Consider the following 20,465-nt stretch of genomic DNA (forward strand, 5'->3'; position numbering starts at 1 on the left):
AACTCACCAAGTTTTTTGCAAACTTGAGACAGGTGAATAAGAAATAAGAAATAATAATTTCTTATTTCAGAAATAAGAAATAATATCCAATTAAATTCTTGCAGAAATTCATTAGTCTCCGGAGCAAGTAGGCCATAATGTGTAAACTCCTGGATGATCTGATGAGTGTCCAGAAGTGTAGCGTTTCCTTCCTCAAACCTGGAGACCAGGGCATTTGCAGATTTCTGGATACTAAGTAAGGAGTTTGATCTGGTGGACAGCACAGACTCCAAATTATTCCTGTTCTCTGTTGGGTTATTGGGGAAACAGGAGGACAGCCCAGTGCAGGTCACTTTCTAGGATGGCTGTGAGGGGTGAAAGCCTGTCTGAGGACTTTTGAAAAGTCAATTTTTAAATGTAATTGTCATTTCTCCTTTTCTTTTGGTGGTCAGTTGTCCTAGCTGGGAGCACAATTTCTTCAAATGGTGTACATCAGTACTTAAACATCTCTTATGTAAAACATGCTTCTATCCTGTGAGTTCAGCTGTTATATTTACCAGCAGCACAGTGTGCACATTATGATAGCTTTTTTCTCAAACCATCCACAGACATTTGTACTACTGTGAGGAAGAGTATTTTGGCAAGGCAGCAGAAGGTATCCATTTTTCAAATGCATACTTAGTTTACTTTGGCCTCCCTTCCAAAATATGTAGAATTTCCTACATTTTATAAAAGAATGATTATTTATCTCCCATCCTTTTCATTATCAAGTTTCAGGGAAGACTGGAGCAACCATTCTTCAGATCCTCAAGTAAAGATAAAGGGCTGTTTTGCTGCTCTTTCTGACAGAACCCCAAAATATGAAAAAAAATATTTTTCTAAAATTATCCTGCATGGAACATAAGGCACTAAGTAACTCCATGTGCAGATGAAAGTCAGATCTGCTCTCCTAAGGAAAAAAAAGGCTGCGAAAAGATCTGTTCAAAACTGGTGCCTTTCTTCACAGGCCTTTTATTACCTTTGGGAATCAATTTAGGCATGCATTTTTGGTCAAGAAAAATGGAAAGGGGGAAAAATAGGTGTTGGGAATGCTGTGTTTACAGCCATGCTGTAGGCTTCTTTTGTCTCCAAATGGAGTTTGCTTGTCTTGTCTACTGCTCAGGCACTTCTGCTTTAATAAAATCATAGAATAAGCAAGTGGATTGAAGTGTCCTTTATATGCCATCTGGTTGAACTCCCCCTAAAAAGAGCAGGAGTATTTTTAAGTAGAACAGGTTGCTCAAAGCCCTGTCTAAAATCCATGCCAGAGTTGGCACAAACAATGCAATGTACAGATATATTGAAGAGGTTCTCTCCTTGTTTCACCTACACCCACAGTAAAGGTTTGCTAACACTCTCACTTCAAATCAATGGAAGAAAAGCAGGCAGATAAACTGAAAGGCTTAATGCTGAACATCCATCTCATCTGGAACTTCTGCCAGTTATGTTTTGGAAGTGGGAGAATGAGGATTCTACAGTTAAAGACTATAGCCAAGATAAAACCTAAGATGTCAGAGTATTACAACTTGGCTGAATAAGGCTCTAAAAATTAGGAAATATGCAAGTTAATTCTTTTTCAATTGGCCACCTCATTATTTTATTCCAGATAAGTTTGCTTACTGATTGTAATATTCTTTAGCAATTTCATGTGACTGAACTGGTTTGTGTGCCCACAATGCTGAGCCCAACTAAAATGCTTTGAAATTAGTGCTGTTGGGATTATGCAAACATCAATTGTAAATGAACATGCTTCCCCCAAATATTGCTGTTTTATAATTGCCAAGAAAACAATCAAAGTTGCTGCAGCTTTGTTATTAGATTTATTATTGTTTCACTTTTGTTAAATACTAACACAGAAAATATATTAAAAATCAATTGGAAAATACTTTTCTAAGACCAACATTGCATCTGCTGTAGTGTAAATGTTTAAAGTGATAATTATATGTAAGTGATACTTCTAGCCTTATAATTGCTAAATAATGTAACAGTGATAAATGTTAGGAAATAAAGGAAAGGAAAAAGCAATTTATCTATATAGATAGGTCTCCATTTTATATTTTTTGCCTTTTAGGCTAAAAATAAATAAATTGCATTAGCAAAACTGGGGGCAGAAAACTACCAGGTTTTGAATCCTCAAAGGAAAGGGCAAACAGAGTGAAATATCTGTTTTTCTGATCCATGCTCTGATAATAACCTTATTTGTTAATGACTTTAACCCTTAAGTATCCTTCTTTTCCTGTTATTTGTTGATTTTTCTTCCCACCAAGCCCTTGAGTTAGCTGCATGGTTCCCAAAGGAAGACAAAGAAAGATGTTAGTATAATTAAGAGATGTAGAAAAAATTGCTTTCACATTCCTATTTTTTTTTTTGCACACTGAACCTGTGAAAACAAGCTCAGATTAAAACTCGGATTAGATTTACACAATTCTTTAAATTATGTACCTATATTACCTAAATAATAACAGGAAAGTCTTATCAAAATCTCCCAGGAAAGTAATAAAAACCTGTTGCATACACAAGGTAGCAATACATAATCTGTGCTATTTAGATGAGCACATTAAATTTAGGGTTCTTGAAACTACATCTTGCATTTCACTTTTAATATTGATCATTAATATCTGGTGGCAACCATATGACAAATTAGTCTGCAATGTTATCCAGATGGAAGATTCTTCTTCAACTGACTAAGTATGACACATACTGAAAAAAATCTGAATATTTTTCCAAATTAAACCTTTATAGCCAATTACTCTTCAAGTATTTCTAAGATCCTTTGGGATAGGAATGTTTGTTTATGTGTTCAAGCACCATTGCAGAGAAGAAAATTAAACTTAGATGGCAGAGATAAAATTGAAGTGGCTGAAAACACATTGATACCCCATCAAACAAAACAAAACAAAAAAAGGCCTTGGAATTTTGATAAGCATGAGAATTATAACTTACAAATAAAATACATACACATTTAGCTGAGACTCACTGCAAACCAAGAGAAAATTAAGATATTTGACCCAGTCATTTGTCGAACCAAAAAGTTCTCATTACAATGATGATCTCTAGTACATAAACTTGTTATGAAAAGCATGAGTTTTCAAAAATATTATGACAGCTGCTTCTTTTCCTACTGAAAACCAATATTTTATTTTCTTCTTTTACCAGTTCATTAGATGTGAATCAAAACTGTGAAAGCTCATGTTCAAGCAGATCTTCTGTGATATTTTACAGAACAAATATATTACTGAGGGAGCTTCAAAAGATTTTTACAAGTCTTGCTTCATTAAATTTTGCCTTAATATGTGTCACAGCGACCTTCAAAGCAACCAGCATTTCAGCACCAAATATAGCAGTGCAATATGACAGCTCCAGTTTAAATTATGATTTCATGTTAAGAGTCTGTCTTAGATTTTTTTTCTCATAATTGGGAAAGATAGAAATATATAAATTAAGATATAAAGGACATTCACTTCCCTCCTAGATGGGGTGCTTTTTAAAAATAGATAAAACTCTGGTGTTTTTGCAGGAAGATCATTTCCTGTCAAATATATTCAGCTTGAAAAAATATTAGATAATAGCTTCCCAATTTCCTCCATGTCAAATTCAGGAAAGGAGAAGCACTTATGCATCATTTTGAATGCAGGTGGTAAAATACATCTGATTAGGTACAAGTATCAATTAAGAACATTCTTTCCGCTTCAAAATCCAATGCACTTAGGAGAAAAGTAATAAATTTTGGAGATGAAACTAATCAAACAGTAAAAGACAAATCACTGTGTTGTTTTCAAAACTACGAAAAAACAGGCAGTAAGAGGCTAATTCTGTTTGTGGATTAGGGCTAACAATAACTAGATTGTTTGGGATTTTTTCAACACAAAACATCTTCACTACTTTTTATCTTTCTGTGGAGATGTCATTTCTGTTATCACAAAATCTTGAGCTGAATATGAATTAATAATTTTCTTTTTTTCTTTTTCATGTCAGTCTTTTGTACTTGCTGACACATCTGGACTTTACCTGTCTATGTAACCTGTAAATTTTTAAATGATTCCTCCTTCCTGAAATGTGAGATTGGAAGAGGAATATTGTGAGCTACAAAACAGGAATATGAACAGATTTATTTCTTTGTTTTGTGTCTCTCTTTTTCACAAAGCATGTTAACATCAAACTGATTTATTATGATCTTGGATTTTCAAACATGCAGCTAGCTCTTCAAATTCTTTGTACTTAAGGAATGCTTAAACTATCAACAATTTTTTTTCTTGTAATAAATCTAATAACACTAGATTTATTGAGCTGATCTGCTTATTGAAATACAGCTGTCAAAGGAGATGGGTAAATCTAGGCACTAGGTGATGTCAATTGCTATGTGCTTCAGATATCTATGGAATCATTGATTTCCTTAATGTTAAATGGTCTGCATATCTCTTAGTTTCTGTCATGCAATCTTAGTAGTGATACACAGAGCAGAACCAGTCACACAAAAATCACAAGCCAGATCAAGCCAGGAGAGCATCTAGCTCAAAATCCTGTCTCAAAGAAAAAACAGTCGCTCTTTAAAAAGGATATATAAGACAGAGCAACAGAGATTTTTTCCCCAAGTGCATTATTTCAGCTTCCACCAATCAATGAGACTAAGGTTTCCTGACCTGTGGTCCCATTGTATTTGCTAGTCTGGTGGATTAGTTTCCCTTGTTCTTGTATTGTTCTTAACTTTTCATTAATTTTTGTATATTTTGACCTACATAATATCTTTTTGCAATAAATTACCCCAAACATTCTGCAAAAAGTTAGTAAGAATTTCCTTTTGTTTTGCAAGCCTGTGACCTGATAGTAACAATAACTGGGTAATTGAATGCCCTTACCTGCTGTGTTCCAAGACATGGAGCTGCCATTTCTTACCCACATTTTTCTCTGCATGTTGAATAGGCCTGTTCTGTTTCTCCATCTGGAAGCAAAGCCATCCCTTTGATCATCCCTACTTCTGTTCTGGGTTTCATTGTAGCTTTGCAGATGCATGCTTGCTGAATATCTTCTGCTTTATTTTCCTAATTTTTTAAGTCTTTTCTTCTATTACTGTTCCACTTGTATGGCAGTTTCTTTCAATGAAAATGAATTGTTGTCCTGCTCTAAGCATTGCTTATGTGACCCATTGCCCTCAGCACTTTTCTCTGGAGTCTTCACAATTAAATGTACTGTCTTTCTGCCATTCAAAGGCCCTAGCAGTCTGCAAAGTAAGAGATTAAGTCAGTGATCTGATTTCAGACCTCCCTGTTGGCAGCAGAGAGCATTATCAAAAAAACACCAGGCTGGCCTGAGAGAGGAAGACTTGTGCATTTTATTTTGTAAGGATTTTGTGCTTTGTTATGTTGGAGTTCAGTTACAACAGGCAGGAGGCTTTTGTGCATTGAGAAAAATGAATGAAAGCAGCAAGGGTAAGATTTATTTTGTTTCATATTTTATTGTCTTGAAACAGCTGAACTCAGCTAATCAATTATATCATAGGAAATGGTTGCTGTATTTCAGTTCTGGTGTAGGTGCATGTGATGCTTTATGAAACTCCCAAGTCAGATTTCATAGGTACCAGACATAATCCCTAGGAATTTTCTGAATCATATTTATTTCACTTTGATTTTCTTCACACCATGAACATAAGATAAAAGAATGCATTACTCTGAGGTGGTTAAATTTGGTTGCCTGGGATATTCTGTGAGCATGACATGGATAGAACAGATCATGTATTCATCAGACCCTTGATATTGCTTCTTAACTGACTTTCTGCCTGCTGGGAAAAACTCCATTCTTGATAATATGGAAAAGGTTTGCTCAGCTGCTCATAAAAGTTTTTATCACCTGTGCTTCTATTACATTCTCTGAGTGATGGAAAAGAGGAACCAGCACAGAATCTGTCCATAGATTTCAAAGGATGTTTACCATTGTAATTGAAAGATACAAACAGCAAATTCGGAGTTTAATCCCCTAACTAAATATTCTGATATCCTATTCAGTTCACATCTTTAACATTTCAACTCAAAACTACTGTACTAATGTGATTTTGCCTCAAGAAAATCCTTCTGCAGGTTGCCTATTTCTGATGCATCAGCAACAAGAATGAGAATTGTTCATCTGCCATCAGATATTGCTGGCAGACATGTTTACACCTAAACTATTGACCCTCAAGTCCTTTTATAGCAAATAAAGTGAAACAGGCAGGTTTAAGTCATGATTGGGTAAGGATAACCACATCCTAGGATTACCTATATACTTTCATTATTAAAGAGGACCAGGGACATTCAATGAAGTTATCTACCCCATAGATTGTAGACAAGCTGAGTCAGATGTTTGGTCTGATTTTCCTACCAGAAGATGAGTGCATTTTTTCTCTTTCTAGGATTTTGTGAAAGAGAAAAAATTATTGATTTTTTAGTGATGGCTGGTTCAGTTGATGACTCTTTAGCAGTGAAAAATATATTTTAAAAAGAATTCGACAAAATTTAATCAAATTCAAGATAAGCCAGACTTGTTATAAAAAAAAAAAATGAAGAATGCAAAGGGAAAATTAGAGGTAGGAGTGGAAACAGATTGAATTCATGTTAGTAACAGTAGAAAACTATATTCTTCCCCTTACTCCTCTTTGTTTTCTGACTAAGACAAAATCAAGTAGGGACATAATAGAAACTTGTTGGTGTTTCTCAACTTTTTCTTGTTGTACTGTGTTATTGTGAAAATTGTCATCAATAATATCCCAGCTAATCTATTTATTTCAGTAGAAAATTTGAGTCTTTCATTAAATTGTTAAAGTATAATTCTTAGCAATATGTATTTGTCAGGTAATTCAGACTCAACTCTGTGGTCCCTCCGACAAATTTTTTCTCTTGAATTATTTGTAATCTTTTTTATCCTTAAAATGTGAGAAACTTTTTATTTCTTCCTGTATCCTAGTTAATTGTTTTGAGAACCCCTTAGGTTGCATGTACTCACTTGGAGACCATTGCCTCAGTGGAAGAGAGTCCTCTGTGATCACAGACAGAGGTGACAGTGTCAGATAGTGGATCCAGGGTGGAATTAAGTAACTACTTCTTCCTGTTAGCCTGTCCTGTGAAATATATTAAATACTAAATTATTTATTGCCAGCAACCATCTTAAAATACGAAGATCTGTAAATATTGCTAGGAAGCAGTACTAAAATACTCTCATAAGGTGGTAGAAAATTAGCTCATTGTAGTTCAGCAGATGCCCTTCCTTGGATCTGATTCATGGATCCTACCAGTGTGCAGCCATGTTCAGTGCTTCATGGAACTTTAATTTATACTAATTAAGAGTTTACTAGAATGAGGGAAGTGGAAAATTTTTTTCCAGACTGGCAGCTTTGCCCATTGTGTTCTCCCTGTGTACTGTATCACAGACATAGGTTTTAGGTTCTTAATACAGAGACTCAATCTGTTTTCTCCCACTTAGACCCTTCATCCAAGCAGAAGACTAATCCCTGTGCTCTCAGTGACCCCTTTACTGATGTTGTAGACTTGGAACAGATTGCAGCTGTTGTACAGCTTTAGGGCAGAAAATGACTGTTCAGGATCAGCAGGCTAATAGCCTGCACACCATAGGGAAGAGGATGTGCTCTGCATCTTGGCATTTCTGGATGGCTTTTTTTGCCAGGTGTGCATTTGTTTCTGATGCAGTTGCTGCATTTGCTGTCTCTTCTGTTGATTTCTGAGAGGACTTCACAGCCCTGGTGGTGGAAGCCGAGGCTGCTCTGGGCACTGCAGATGTAGACAGGACTGTTGAAATAGCATCTTTGCTCAGTAGTTTTGCCTATACATCATTGCAAAGACTTTGAATGCAAGGTGCTGGACTCCTTGAAAAGTTTTAAATCTTTAGAGAAGATCCCTCCTTTGAAAGGAGCTATCCTTCCTAAAGGACTAATGAGAGTGTCCTTCCTTTCAAGATTGCCCAGATATACCACAATCCCTTCTCCTCCTCATTTTTCTCCCCATTCCCTTCACCTAGCTGACAGAAACTTCACAGATGAATTTTAACTTATAATATAAATTGCGGACAGTTACTCTCCAAGTTGACTAGTTTGGGGGTTTTTTAACTACCTAATAAAAGACTTTAATAGCTTTGTTTCTCAGCATACCACTATATTGTGAGTACTGAACTACCCTGAGATTTCTAAAGGCACTGCACTTCAAGAATAATAATTAAGGTTGAGTGCACAGAACCTCCCTGTGAAGGACAACAGAATCACCAATTTGTTGAGGGTGGAAGGGACCATCATCTTGAGACCATCCAGTCCAGTCCCCCTGCTCAAGCAGAGCAGGATCACCTAGAAAAGGTTTCTCACAACCATTTTTTGTCTGTTTTTGAAAATCTCCAAGAACTGAGACCTGACAAACCCCTCTGGGTAACCTATGCCAATGTTTGACCATCCTCACAGTGTAACAGTTTCCATGTCCTCAGGTGTAATTTCTTGGGTTTTGATTTGTACCCATTGCTATCAAGGGCACTGCTGAGAGAAGTTTGGCTCCCTCTTCTCCATCCCCATGTATTTACAGACAGGTGTTAAGATCCACCTGAGATTTTTTCTTCTGTAGCCTTAGGAGTCCTGGCTCTCTCAGCCTTTCCTCATGTGAAAGGGAACCCAGCCCTTAATCCTGTTTGTGGCCCTGCACTACACTGCTAGATCTCCTAGTACTGTTTCTCCTGAAAGTATGAATTTAATTAGGCAAAACACACCCATAATCATGGAGGTCTGCATCTGAGTTGCAATGCCACTGACCTTTTTTTATCCCATATCTTTTTCCACTTTCCCCCACAATCCTGACTTTTCCAGACCTGTGATTTAGAAACATAACTAGTCACTGCTGGTTTTCTTTTGCTGTCAGGGTGTGGTCTTTTTTAATGACTGTCCTTCCAATGTGCTTATTTAGCTAGGCCTTTCTTTTTGTCCTTTTTTTTCAAGTCCAATAAAAACAGCAGAGGATAAACAGTGGTCAGATTCACAAACAAACAAAAAATAAAGTGAATACAAACTTTTTTAAAAAGTGCTAGTCATGCCTGTGTGTAATCATCACTCACAGATCCATTGTATATTTTTAGTTCATTAAACTAAAAATTTCTTTGCAAAAAAATTACCTGAACTCAAAATATTTTTTTTTATGCTTACTCCTTATTCATATCCCTGGTGATCAGTCTGGGAAATCTTCAAGGCATTTTCCTTAATAGGTTTCTTAAGGCATTGGGAAGACATTCTGCCTAACCTCAGTTAGTTATAGTTTATTTTTTCTTCCATTCATGATACTATTATCATGTCTAAAGGGTAAAAAAAACCTGCAAAAACCATAATGATTAAAGTAATGAATGCAATAAACATTGTAAATGTTAAGCCTCCACACTTAAAAATTTTCTCTTAAAAATTATTCATGTCAAGACTAGAGTAATGGAAAAATGCATATTCTGCCCAATGGTATTCTCTTTATAATTTCAAACTGAACAAATTTGAGTATTCTGAAAATGAAGAAAAACTGGGTTTCCCGTCTAGAAATAAAAATGAAAAATACTTCACAGAGATGTCACAGGACAAAAGTTCTGTACTGACACATCTGTAAAGAAGAAAATTTATGATAGTCTTTTTAACTTGCATCTTCTAGCAGTAGTCCCTCCTATAGTGGTCTTTTCACTTCTGGTAATAGGCAGATTTCATTTTCTATGTATTTGATTTGAATGTTTGAAATTAAAGAATTTTATATGAATGCTCAGCAAATAATATAGTTGATGATGCTATTCACAGGTATAAAAAATGGATCTTTCTAAAGTGCTTGCATTTTATTACTTTATTTTGTAATAAATTATTAAAATTAGCTTTTTGTTGTTTATTTCAGATATAGCACTGTTTTTTCCATCCTTCACTGGAAATTCTTATTTGGAGCTACCTTCTCTGACATCTGTATCTGAAACCAGGACTGCATCTGGGCAGGAAACAAGCAATCTGACAACTCTGTACTTGACAGTGAAAACAACTGCTCTAAATGGCACCATTCTTTACAGTGAGTACCAAAGATACTTGAAGCTAAGTATCAGTTTTAGCTCCTTCAGGTCCTTATTAACTTTAGTGTACATCAGCTGGCATTTCCTCTTCAACAGCAAAATGAGTCATTAAAATGCAGTAGAAGCCTTTTGGTATTCTAATGCATGCTGCATTATAAAATTTGAACCATTGTTCCTTGTGTTGCTCTGGAAAGTTCTTTAATTTATGACTCATTGAGCAAAACATAACTTACAAGAGAAAATGCTGCTTCCTGACAAGAAAGAACATAGTAAGCATATGACTTTAGTTGTAAGTTTTACAGCTCTAAAATTCAAACATCGAAGAAGTTTTGAACAACTTAGAGAGAGAAACAACTTCTCTATAGTTGGATTGAGTCTCTCTTTTATAATTGTGATCTTGGCTCCAAATTCTTGATTTATAGAACTATCTTAGGTTCTGCAGTTTTGCCATATTTTGAAGCACTTACTGTGATTTCACACTTCAGAGAATTCTTTTGTGATCCCCAGAGAGTTTCCGTGCAGACTTGGATGTATGCCTGTTAATACTACATAAAAAGTTGCTTCTTGCCTGCATATTTCATTCCTCAATATATGGCATAAACTTCTGAGACAGAAGTACACTTTTCACTAGTCAGCAAGAAAAAATAGACTTCTCTGCCAGTTGAGTATTTCATTATATATTTTATCTTGCAATTTCTTGCAAATGGAAAACATGGAAAGTGAGGTGATTTCTTCCCAAGAAGAGCTAGAAAAATATGATTATTTGATAGATTTACTCCACAAAGACAAAATCATTAGGAACATCTTCAGTTCACTTCAGCTTCCTAGGGTTTCTCTACACAAGAAATCTTGTTGATATAGCATAAATAATTCTGATTAAATTCTGTTGCATTTATTTTAATCTGGTAGTAGAATATGTGAATTCACCTGAACTATGTAAATATTTATAAGCCAGGGTTAAAAGTAATATAAGCTTTGTGGCATTATTTAATTTGCCTTTTGTTATTATCTGTACTAGATTATTTTTTTAGCTGTGAAACTCTCTAGCTCAAACTGAAAATTAATGTTTACTTCTTTTCAAAATAGTATTTTAAATTCTTGTATGTTATATCTGGGCTGTTGCTGCAGCTGCCTTAGCTACAGTACTGCAAAATTTGCCAAGAATCGTGGATAAGTGGTGATGTGGCACTTCTTTATATCAAAATGTTTTATACTTGTTAGTATTTCAATTTCAAGAGGAGTTATTTGCCCTTGAAGAAGAATTCAATGAAGGTTATTGGAATGTATTTGGCATTTAGTGATTTTGTTTGCTTCATCACTGCAGAGTAATTTGGCTCCAACCAAAGTTAAAGTAAATAGTAAATCTTGCTATCTACACATAAGCCCTGAGTAAGCATCTCTGTGAACCAAAACAATCTCAAAGAACTCCAAACAAAAAAAAAAAAAAAAAAAAAAAAAGTAAGATTCTCTGCTATACTCTGGAGGAAGTGATGTTTTTTGAAAAGGAGTTGAGTTTGTTCAGCCTGAAGAAGAGAAGGCTCTGGAGACACCACATTTCAGTCTTTAAGTATTAAATGGATGCTTATAAAATATATGGGGCTAAACTTCTTAGTTGCCAGTTGCAATAGGACATGGGCTAATGTCTTTAAACCAAAAATAAAAAAGGTGTGTCTTTGAACCATAAAACACTAAAAGAGTGTAAATGTAGACTAAAGATTTTTTTTTACAGTGAGAGGAGCAAGGTACTGGAATAGACTGCCCGGAGAGGTGGTAGATTCCTCATCCCTGGAGTCATCCAAGCCAGGTTTGAGAAGACTCTGAGCAACCTGATCAGGTCAAAGATGTCCCTACTCACTGCAAGGGGTGAACTAGATGGCCAATTCATGTGACTCTATGTATTTTCTTTTCTAGATGATGTACTCATTTTGCATCTAACCTAATTAGATTTTTAAACCTAATTTAACCTGTTCAGCTATTAGTTCATACTGACTATGGAAAATTGTTAATGTGGTATTTTTCAGGTGTTTGCAGAGATTTTGTTTCAGCAGTATTTGAGGGATTCATGATCTCTAGAATATAAGTGTTTCCACTTTCTGGAAAGATAGAATGACATTAGTGGAGGACCACAAAGTTTTTTGGTTTCCAGTTACCAATATATGAGACTTCCATGGACTGTGTCACAGCTCACTTCTTGTCCCTCCAAAAAGGAGGCAGTGTGGGTCAGGAGTAGTGCCTACAAGTTCAGTTCTCACCCTAAAATTGAGCTGGGGTAGCTCCAGGAATTCAGGATAATTTTTGTATATTTTCTCAGTGAAAACTCACCTTTTCTTCATCAGTTCTCAATACCATGTCATACTTGCATTCCCATTCCCTGTGTCACCCCTAAAATGGAATTTTAACTGATTTGCAATATTCCGCTCTTTTAGTCACAAGTAAGGTTTCGATTAAGATTCAATTTCTGTTAAGCTAAATAAATAAATAAATAAATAAGGAAAACTTTGGATCTCTGCCTGGCTGTGGAACACAGACACAGAATTCTTGTAGAATTCTGAAAAGTCATCCCTTACTTTCTGTGTCTTATTATCAGAATTCTTGTAGAATTCTGATATTGTGTTTAACATTAGATAGATCTTTGCTTTACATTTCTACTTCAGGTATCTCTGCCCCTTCTTCTATAGCACCAATTTCTTTTCCTTGTTTGTACTCTTTCTTTTTTTGTCCTGTATCTCCCTGGTAATTAGATTCCTTTCCAAATATTACAAATGTTTCCTATAATGGTTCAGATCAATATTCTTATTTGGCTTTACATGAACGTAAAATAAAATATTATATAAATTTGTAAATAAAAATCTCTCCAGTGTTTTATGAATGAACTCCATGTGCCTATTCAGATAATTGAGAATTTTTAAATTATTTCTGTACACTCTTCTGTCAGATAAATATCCTTTGTGAGTTCCCTCATATGCTTTCTCTGTATTTCTTTCATTCCCATTTTTTCTCCCTGCTCTGTCTTTCATTTTCACTTCTAACTACTACAAAAGAGAAGCTGCTGCTGTCAGCTCTTCTGTTTTTAATAGTAATACAACTCCTGCCTTTACTGCTGCTTTTTTGAAGTTGTGTTACCATCAAACATCCAAGGGATGAACTATCAGCAGAAAGCCAGCTTGAGGCTAATGCCCTCACTAGGTACAAGAACCACACACTTCTAAGGGTTAATGCTCCCACCATTTTCAGATTCTGTTAATTCATGCATTTTAGCAATGGTTTAATAATTATTGTTTCAATAGGCTTCACACATTCATAAAGCAAAAACCTTTCTATTTGTCAAAATAACTTTTGAAAATAGAAAAATCATTACAGTGATCTGCTTCTTTCGGATGTACTTTACTAGAAAATTATTACACATTTTTGAATACTTTTTTAAAATGAATCCGCATACAGATTACACATTTTACAAACACACCTGTTTTTACCAGTTGGTGGTGAGGTTACATCTGTTTTTCTGGCAGATAATTAATAGACATTTAATTACAGGGAGAAATCTCAGAAAAGATGTGGTTGATACACCAATGAATTTGAATCAGAAAGTATGCATAAGAAGACTATTTAAGTCAAAATCATAAGGATAATATAAAAGGATTGAAACTTGCACCTATCTTTACCTAGTAAATTAGCCAGTGAAGAACAAAAAACATCTGTGCCTTCTTCACTTTTTCTTGTCAACATGCCTTAAAATAAAAATAACAGAACACTAAAAATATCAATGCATTATTTTAATACCTTTTAGCAGTTAGAGCAATTATATATATGCAAATATATATAAGACAAATTTAAAAAATAGAGAATACAGCAAATAAGCTTGCTTATAGGCTAACAAACAGGCAGAATATGAGAATCATTACATGTGCTAGGCATGTCACTTTAGTAAATCATACCATGCTGTTAAAAAATAATTTACTATTTGATGACTTTATTAGCAAGAATTTTATCAATGGTTTGTTGAAATTACCAAGTACTAAGGACTTATAGAGGCTTCCAAAAGTAGGTTTTCTGATGAAAAAATGAGGAAAGAGATAGGGTATCATAGAAGCCTATGTGTGGTTTATAGAAAATTACTATACATGTATCTGTTTTAATACAAAGAAAAATGTATTTACGTTCTCAATAATGATGTTTTCCCTAATTATTTCAGTATGTATTCAAGAAATACATACATTCAAGAATGTTAACAGCGAAATGGACTAAAACTGTCTGGAATTTTTACAGTTACATTATGTTTAAGTTGTTGATAGAATGTGACAGTTACATTTGTGCCAAGAAAGATTAGCCATCATTTGAGAAGATTTATTTGTTGACTACAGAATGCATTCATAAAATTTCTATTCTATTCCTTAATTATTTTATTTGTTTGCATGATTAAATTTCATCAAAGCAAATTGTGATATTTAGCCACAAAGCAAAATAAATTGCTAGTGATCATGAAAACCTGATACAGCTGTAAAGTTTTACTTCATCATTTTCACTTTTAAGAGTCAGCATAATGCTGCTCACAATCCGTTCAAGGGTAGATTGTTTAGCTCCTGCTATATATAGTAGCCTATAACTTCTGACAATTGGATTTCAGATCTCAGAGCCCATGTTTATAGCATTTCTTAAGGACAACAGCTCCCTTTTCATAAGCTGGGCTCATAAATTATTTCCTTTTCTCTCAGAAGCTCTGTTCCCCAGATCTTCCCATGTTCCTCTTAAGAAACTAAATAGAGGCCATTCAGACATTTCAGTTGTAGTCTCTTTGTCTCTTATTTCAGCTGGCATTTTCAAGTAGAGCATTTCACAATATCATTCATCTGTGTCAAAATATATTTTATTTCTTAATAAAGCTTATGCCATATTTTAATGGGACTTCAAATCTCTCTTTTAAATATGCAGTCATTTAAGCTCAATGGCCATTTGCTTGTTGACATACTGATGTACAAAAATAACCTTCCAGCTACCAGTTTTCTGTGAAAGGATGATTGCTGAGATTCTTTTGCTGGAACCCCTCACATAATCTCTACTAAGGTCAAGATGATTTACCCCTAATATCCAACAAGGTTTTTAACTTAGATATTTCCTGATCTTGGTCTCTTCCCAGAACCTGTCTGTTTTGCTTATGACTCAAGCTTTTCCTGTGAAGGTAACTTCCATCATATGCACTGGGTGGTATATGCTCTTTCACATTGCCAGAACAAAATTCTGACTCCTCATGTTCACTGTAGAAAGATTTAAAGGACTGTCCTTTCAAAGGATTTCATACCACCTAGCAAATAATGTGAAGAATGCTGTTAGTCACCTGTAAGTGTGACTTAAAAGTGCTCCCTAGACTGAAGTTCAAGCAGCAACACTCACTGAAGTTTTAAGAAGTAATGCTGCCTTTGAGAGAGCTGTCCCAGATTTTTTACTTTACTGGTAATAATGAGGACCTTCTTCCAAGTTTTTACTAGTGGGCAATGTGAATAGACAGACAGAGTCACTGAGAGAAAGGAAACAAGCTGTTCATCTGTAACTTCACTTTTTCAAGAGATGTTATATAGGTGCACATATACATCCACTTTGTTCTCTCTGAATCAATGTGACTTACAGATCTACTCACTGGTAGAAACTGGAAATGCCAGGAATGGCCTGTGCAGGGAGGGGAGAAGACTAGGAAACAAATAGTACAATATGTACATATATCAGTTATATGATGGTTCAAAAGCAGTGTAATAGTGCAATATATTTTGAAAGAGCATTATCAGACTATTGTAGAAGGAAATTGTAAAAGCTAAAGGCATGAAATCCAGTCAAATTAAAAGAGCTTTGGAGTTAATTAGGTATTCAGAATACAAAATATGTCTAAGCATAAAAGACTTCAGTAGGTCATCAGGATTTGTAATAGACTGAAGAAATGCAATGTTGACTAGGAGCTGTTCTCAAAGAGAGAGTTTACCTTGTGAACTGTTTATGTTAGGAACTGTACAAAAGGAAGTGATCAGGCAGTTGCAAGCACTGTTGTCTCTCTCTGTCTCCTAAAAGATCTTTTTTTGCTTTTTGTTTTGTCCTCCAAAATAAAATTTATTATTTTGATTTTACAAATTGTTATGTTTTCTAAGTCCCAAGAATGCCCTCATTCTTTTTACCTTTCTGAATAAAAACAATAAAGGATGTTCTGACCTGTGGCCCCCTCCAGCAGCTGCAGGGCTGGAAGCTCCTAGCCAGCAGCTGAAACCCAGCCCAGATCCCAGCCCTTCATACCCACCCTGGGGGACTCCTGCTCATGGTTCATGGGCAGACTCACTCAAGGCTCACACACCCAAACCCAGGCACTCCACAACTGAGGGTCCCCCAAATGCTAGAGTGAGATTTCTCCCTGCCTAACACCCATGCCAGCACCCAGGGCCTCCTAGTCAGAGGCAGTAATACATCAAACAATACATGCAGTATTTTCAGTTTTGTGACCCTGTTAGTGAGTCTTTTTTACTTCAGTTAAACATAGGGAAATACAGTGAAAAAACAGATTAACGTTTTAACTATTTGATTAAAGGTGAATAAAAATTGTCAACAGGAACTGTCATACCTTTTATGAAAAGTAAATACAGTTAAATTCAAAGGGCAAATTCACCCAATAGCATTTGAAACTGTGTCAGTCCTTTTTGTTTAGAAGACCCTTGTATCATTCATCACTTAAATGTAAAAATTTTGCTGTCATTTTTACAATGTATAATATACATTGTAATATACAGCAGAAGTGAACTTAAGCATATTTTTCATTCTTATTTTTAAGAGTTCATGTAACAGTATGTTTGATGTTTTGTAAATAATTTTTCTTCTCTACAAGTCTGAAATATATCATTAACTGAGAAAGGTGAGTTTTTCATAATATTAAATCTATTGTGAGAGCTGTCCTCTTATAATTTTTGTTTTCTATAACTTATTTGAAGAGCTGAATTAACCTGAATTTGTTTTTTTATTGTCACCTTTGTTGCCTTAATGATACTGCTGGATGCAGAGAGAAGTTCAACTAATGTAAGATCTCTGTAAGATCAATGCCACTGCAGCGGTATTAAGTAAATTTTGTCTTTTAGTTATTTGCTTTTGCTTTTAACTGTTATCAGCTAAATACAGAGATTACCAGTCTGATTTTTTTTTTTCCTCACAGTTAAGAAGAGTCCTGTATGTGGAGAGAAGGGTCCCCAAGGTCACATGGGCATCGTGTCTGATGATGGTGCTCCAGTAGTGTAATTTAGTTCGGTGAGGTCCTACACCTGCAGAAGTGTGACTATCTCCATTTTTGTTTTCAAAGCTGGTGAAAGAAATTTTGGAGAGCAGTTCCTTCACTTATATCTCGTGGAGGGAAGACCAACAGTTCGACTGGGCTGTGGAAACTCCCAGAATATTCTGACTGTATCCCTGAACCAATCTGTCAGCAAGGGTATGCTCGTCCCTATCACAATAAGGTAAGAACTGGGTTACACTAAAGGAGTTTTAGTAATCTATATTGAGCAATAAAGTGTAATTTAACTCTTTCATTTTTTGGACAATGAAGAGGCAAGTAAAATTGGAAAGCAAATTTGGAAACTTTTTTCATAAAGTTGAAAATATAATTCAATTTCAATTCTCCTTGATTGAAAACACATTTTAGTTTACACTGATTACTTCAGTCGTTTGGAGAGCTTATGAATAATTTAAAGTCTTCAAAGTCCAGATACATTTACAGATACAGATTATTCCAGTTTGAGAACTGAAACAGTTTAAGCATAAGTTTTGAAATTACAAATGGGGATCTCATATTTTATTGAACAAATTAGATTTGTCATCACATTTTAGTGCTAAATATAAGACTAGTCTATTGTTAAGGATGAATTAAAAATGGGCATGCTAACAACATCTTACATTACAGGGTGGACTTGGTCATTCTAAAAGCCTGATCCAAACAACTGTGATTCTAAAAGTTTTCATATCTACATTTGCCACTGTACTATCAGGGTTATACAAGAGTGGCTAATCACTACTGCCATTTTTCATCTTGTAAAATGATAGTTCTCAAAATGGTTCACTTATCATTTTGAGATGGGTATTGGTATCATGCTTTGGTAATGAATTAACTATTTTCCAGTCATGGAATTTCATATGTGCAAGCTAGGTAAGAAGCAAAACAGAAATAATATAGATTTTTTTGTTATATTTATATTAGTATGGGTAAATAATGGTAAAGCATTCAATATTTATTTCAGAAATGTTTAGAAATAATTCTGACCCATATAAAATATCAAATTACTGTGATTAAGATAGTGGTTTTTACATCATTCAAGTATTATTAAGTATTAATTGCTGCACCTGGACTATAAACATTTGTGCTGTGAGGAAATGCAATGCACAAATTATGAAATTAAAGGAAGCCTTAGCTAGGACTATTTTTGCTGTTAGAGGATGGTCTGTGAAGGAGACTGCTGCAAAAGTTACCATGAGACATGCATGTTAGACTTCTCAAAATTGCCTTTTTCTATCAAAAAAGAAAAATCAAAGCAAAATCTGAATATTTTTGTGTTTTTCTTCTAAGCTGTTTCTCTGTGATGTAAATGTTGATAAATTCTGAAATGACAGGGGTTTGTTGATCTCATTATATATAGTAGATTGATATGAGGAGAAGAGGATGTTCAGCATATTCTGTTAGATTGCATGCTTAGCCCATTAGCTTTACCACTTCTTTTAAAAACAAACTTGTTAGAATATAAATCCTCTTTTCTAAATATGGAAGGCTAATAGGAACTGCCATTTAAGAGACTGTTTCCTTTCTATTTTTTCCTTTCTATGTTTTCCTTATATTTATTTTCAGCAGGGATGTTTTACCTTTTATGCTTAGTATTAACATCTAGTATTAATGGAACAAAGTTACATAGCATACATTCAAATCTTATTATCTGGCAGTGTATTTATTTTAGGATTTTTGAACAGATTGAAAAAGCACATGAAATTTACAAAGAAAAGTATATCACTTCCCCTCCTTTTGATCTAGCAGATAAAGAGGTTTTTTTCTCTCAGAAAATACTTGATAGAGTTATACAGCTCAATACTAATAAGCTATTCTAAGTTTTTTTTTTAATCCCAGAGGCTTCTCTTGTATGAGACATTGGTCAAAAAATTGTCTGCACTGCATCAGCTGTGAAAGCATTGTTTTTGCTTCATACATTTAAGCCATTAAAATGCCATACCAATTTCAAAGCCTAATAATATCCTAGCAACAAATGCAGCTAAATGACAATTAAAAAACTGATTTTAGATATAGAGTTCAAGTTCACACTGAAAGTTTTATTTCCTTCTTTTTCTACCTTAATATTAACACCTCTCTATTTATGGCCTCATTCTTCTTGTTGATACACTAAAAAATACTGTCAGTTCAATTTACACATTTCCTTTGTTTGCTAGAGTTTTATACTGCTATCTTTGAAACAGTGGCATACTAAATAACTTGCAAGGTGTGACTGTAGACTGTGACTAGTAGGGATTTACATGAATTTGAGTTTATGGGCTTGGCCTTTGAAATGACTTGTGATTATTCTTGTGAGTCCTTCTAAAATGTAGAGAGAGCAGTATATCCTTCACCAAGCAGCAATAAAATTGTAATCCTTCAGCAGTCATCCTTAACCTCTGTCAAAGGAAAAAGCAAACTTGACAAGGCAGTTGTAGCCTCCCAAGCTCTTGTATCATAAGATATAAAATATGAATCCATGACAAACTGTTGATTTGTGTTCTCAGAGGCTGTTGGAGATAGATAATTCTATCTGTATGCTTTACCTGCAAAAATGTGTGGGTTTTTTTTCCTTATAATGCAGGATAAGAATCAAAGAGTAGAATAAATGACAATTTTTTGTTACTGTTTCAAAGCTGTCCAACAGGGAAAGAATACATTTGCTACATTTGACTTTGAATTAGTTTGGAAGATCATATTTGACACTTATTCTGGTTTTGGATTCAACTATGACTGCAGTGGTTAAACACCACAATTAACACATCCAATATCTATAGAAACAGACTTTCTCCTTTTTGAACTTATTCTTTTTAATCCACATGTGCAAGAAACTAATACATTCCCACAGTTTAGAGTTATTGCTTTCTTTTAACTGTATGATTAGTTTCCTTAGATATGGCCATTTTTTCAAACCTGATGAAGATTAAATGAGTTTTAAATGTTCAGTCATTGTCTTTATGGTACTTGTGAAATGGCAGCTTTATAGAAGAAAGTCAATAAAGCTCTGATTGCTTACTTTTTTTGCCTTGCCTAAAGAAAATAGAAACCTGTTTCAGTGCAGTTTCATTTGTGTTTCTATTTCTGTTTATTTTAGGATGATTTGATTACTGGTTTGAAAATGTGCATTCATTTGAGTGTA

At 34.6% G+C, this 20,465-nt stretch overlaps 1 protein-coding gene across 1 annotated transcript in view; it reads left to right on the plus strand.

The window, feature by feature from the left end:
• Positions 1–20,465, plus strand: part of EYS (eyes shut homolog) — a 700,331-nt gene that overhangs the window by 541,648 nt on the left and 138,218 nt on the right. Inside the window, exons 37-38 of the mRNA XM_050973021.1 lie at positions 9,894–10,058; positions 17,381–17,534. Of these exons, the coding sequence (XP_050828978.1) occupies positions 9,894–10,058; positions 17,381–17,534 (319 nt within the window). The remainder of the gene's footprint in view (positions 1–9,893; positions 10,059–17,380; positions 17,535–20,465) is intronic.

The sequence above is a fragment of the Serinus canaria genome, chromosome 3, assembly GCF_022539315.1.
Source record: "Serinus canaria isolate serCan28SL12 chromosome 3, serCan2020, whole genome shotgun sequence".
NCBI lineage: Eukaryota > Metazoa > Chordata > Aves > Passeriformes > Fringillidae > Serinus > Serinus canaria.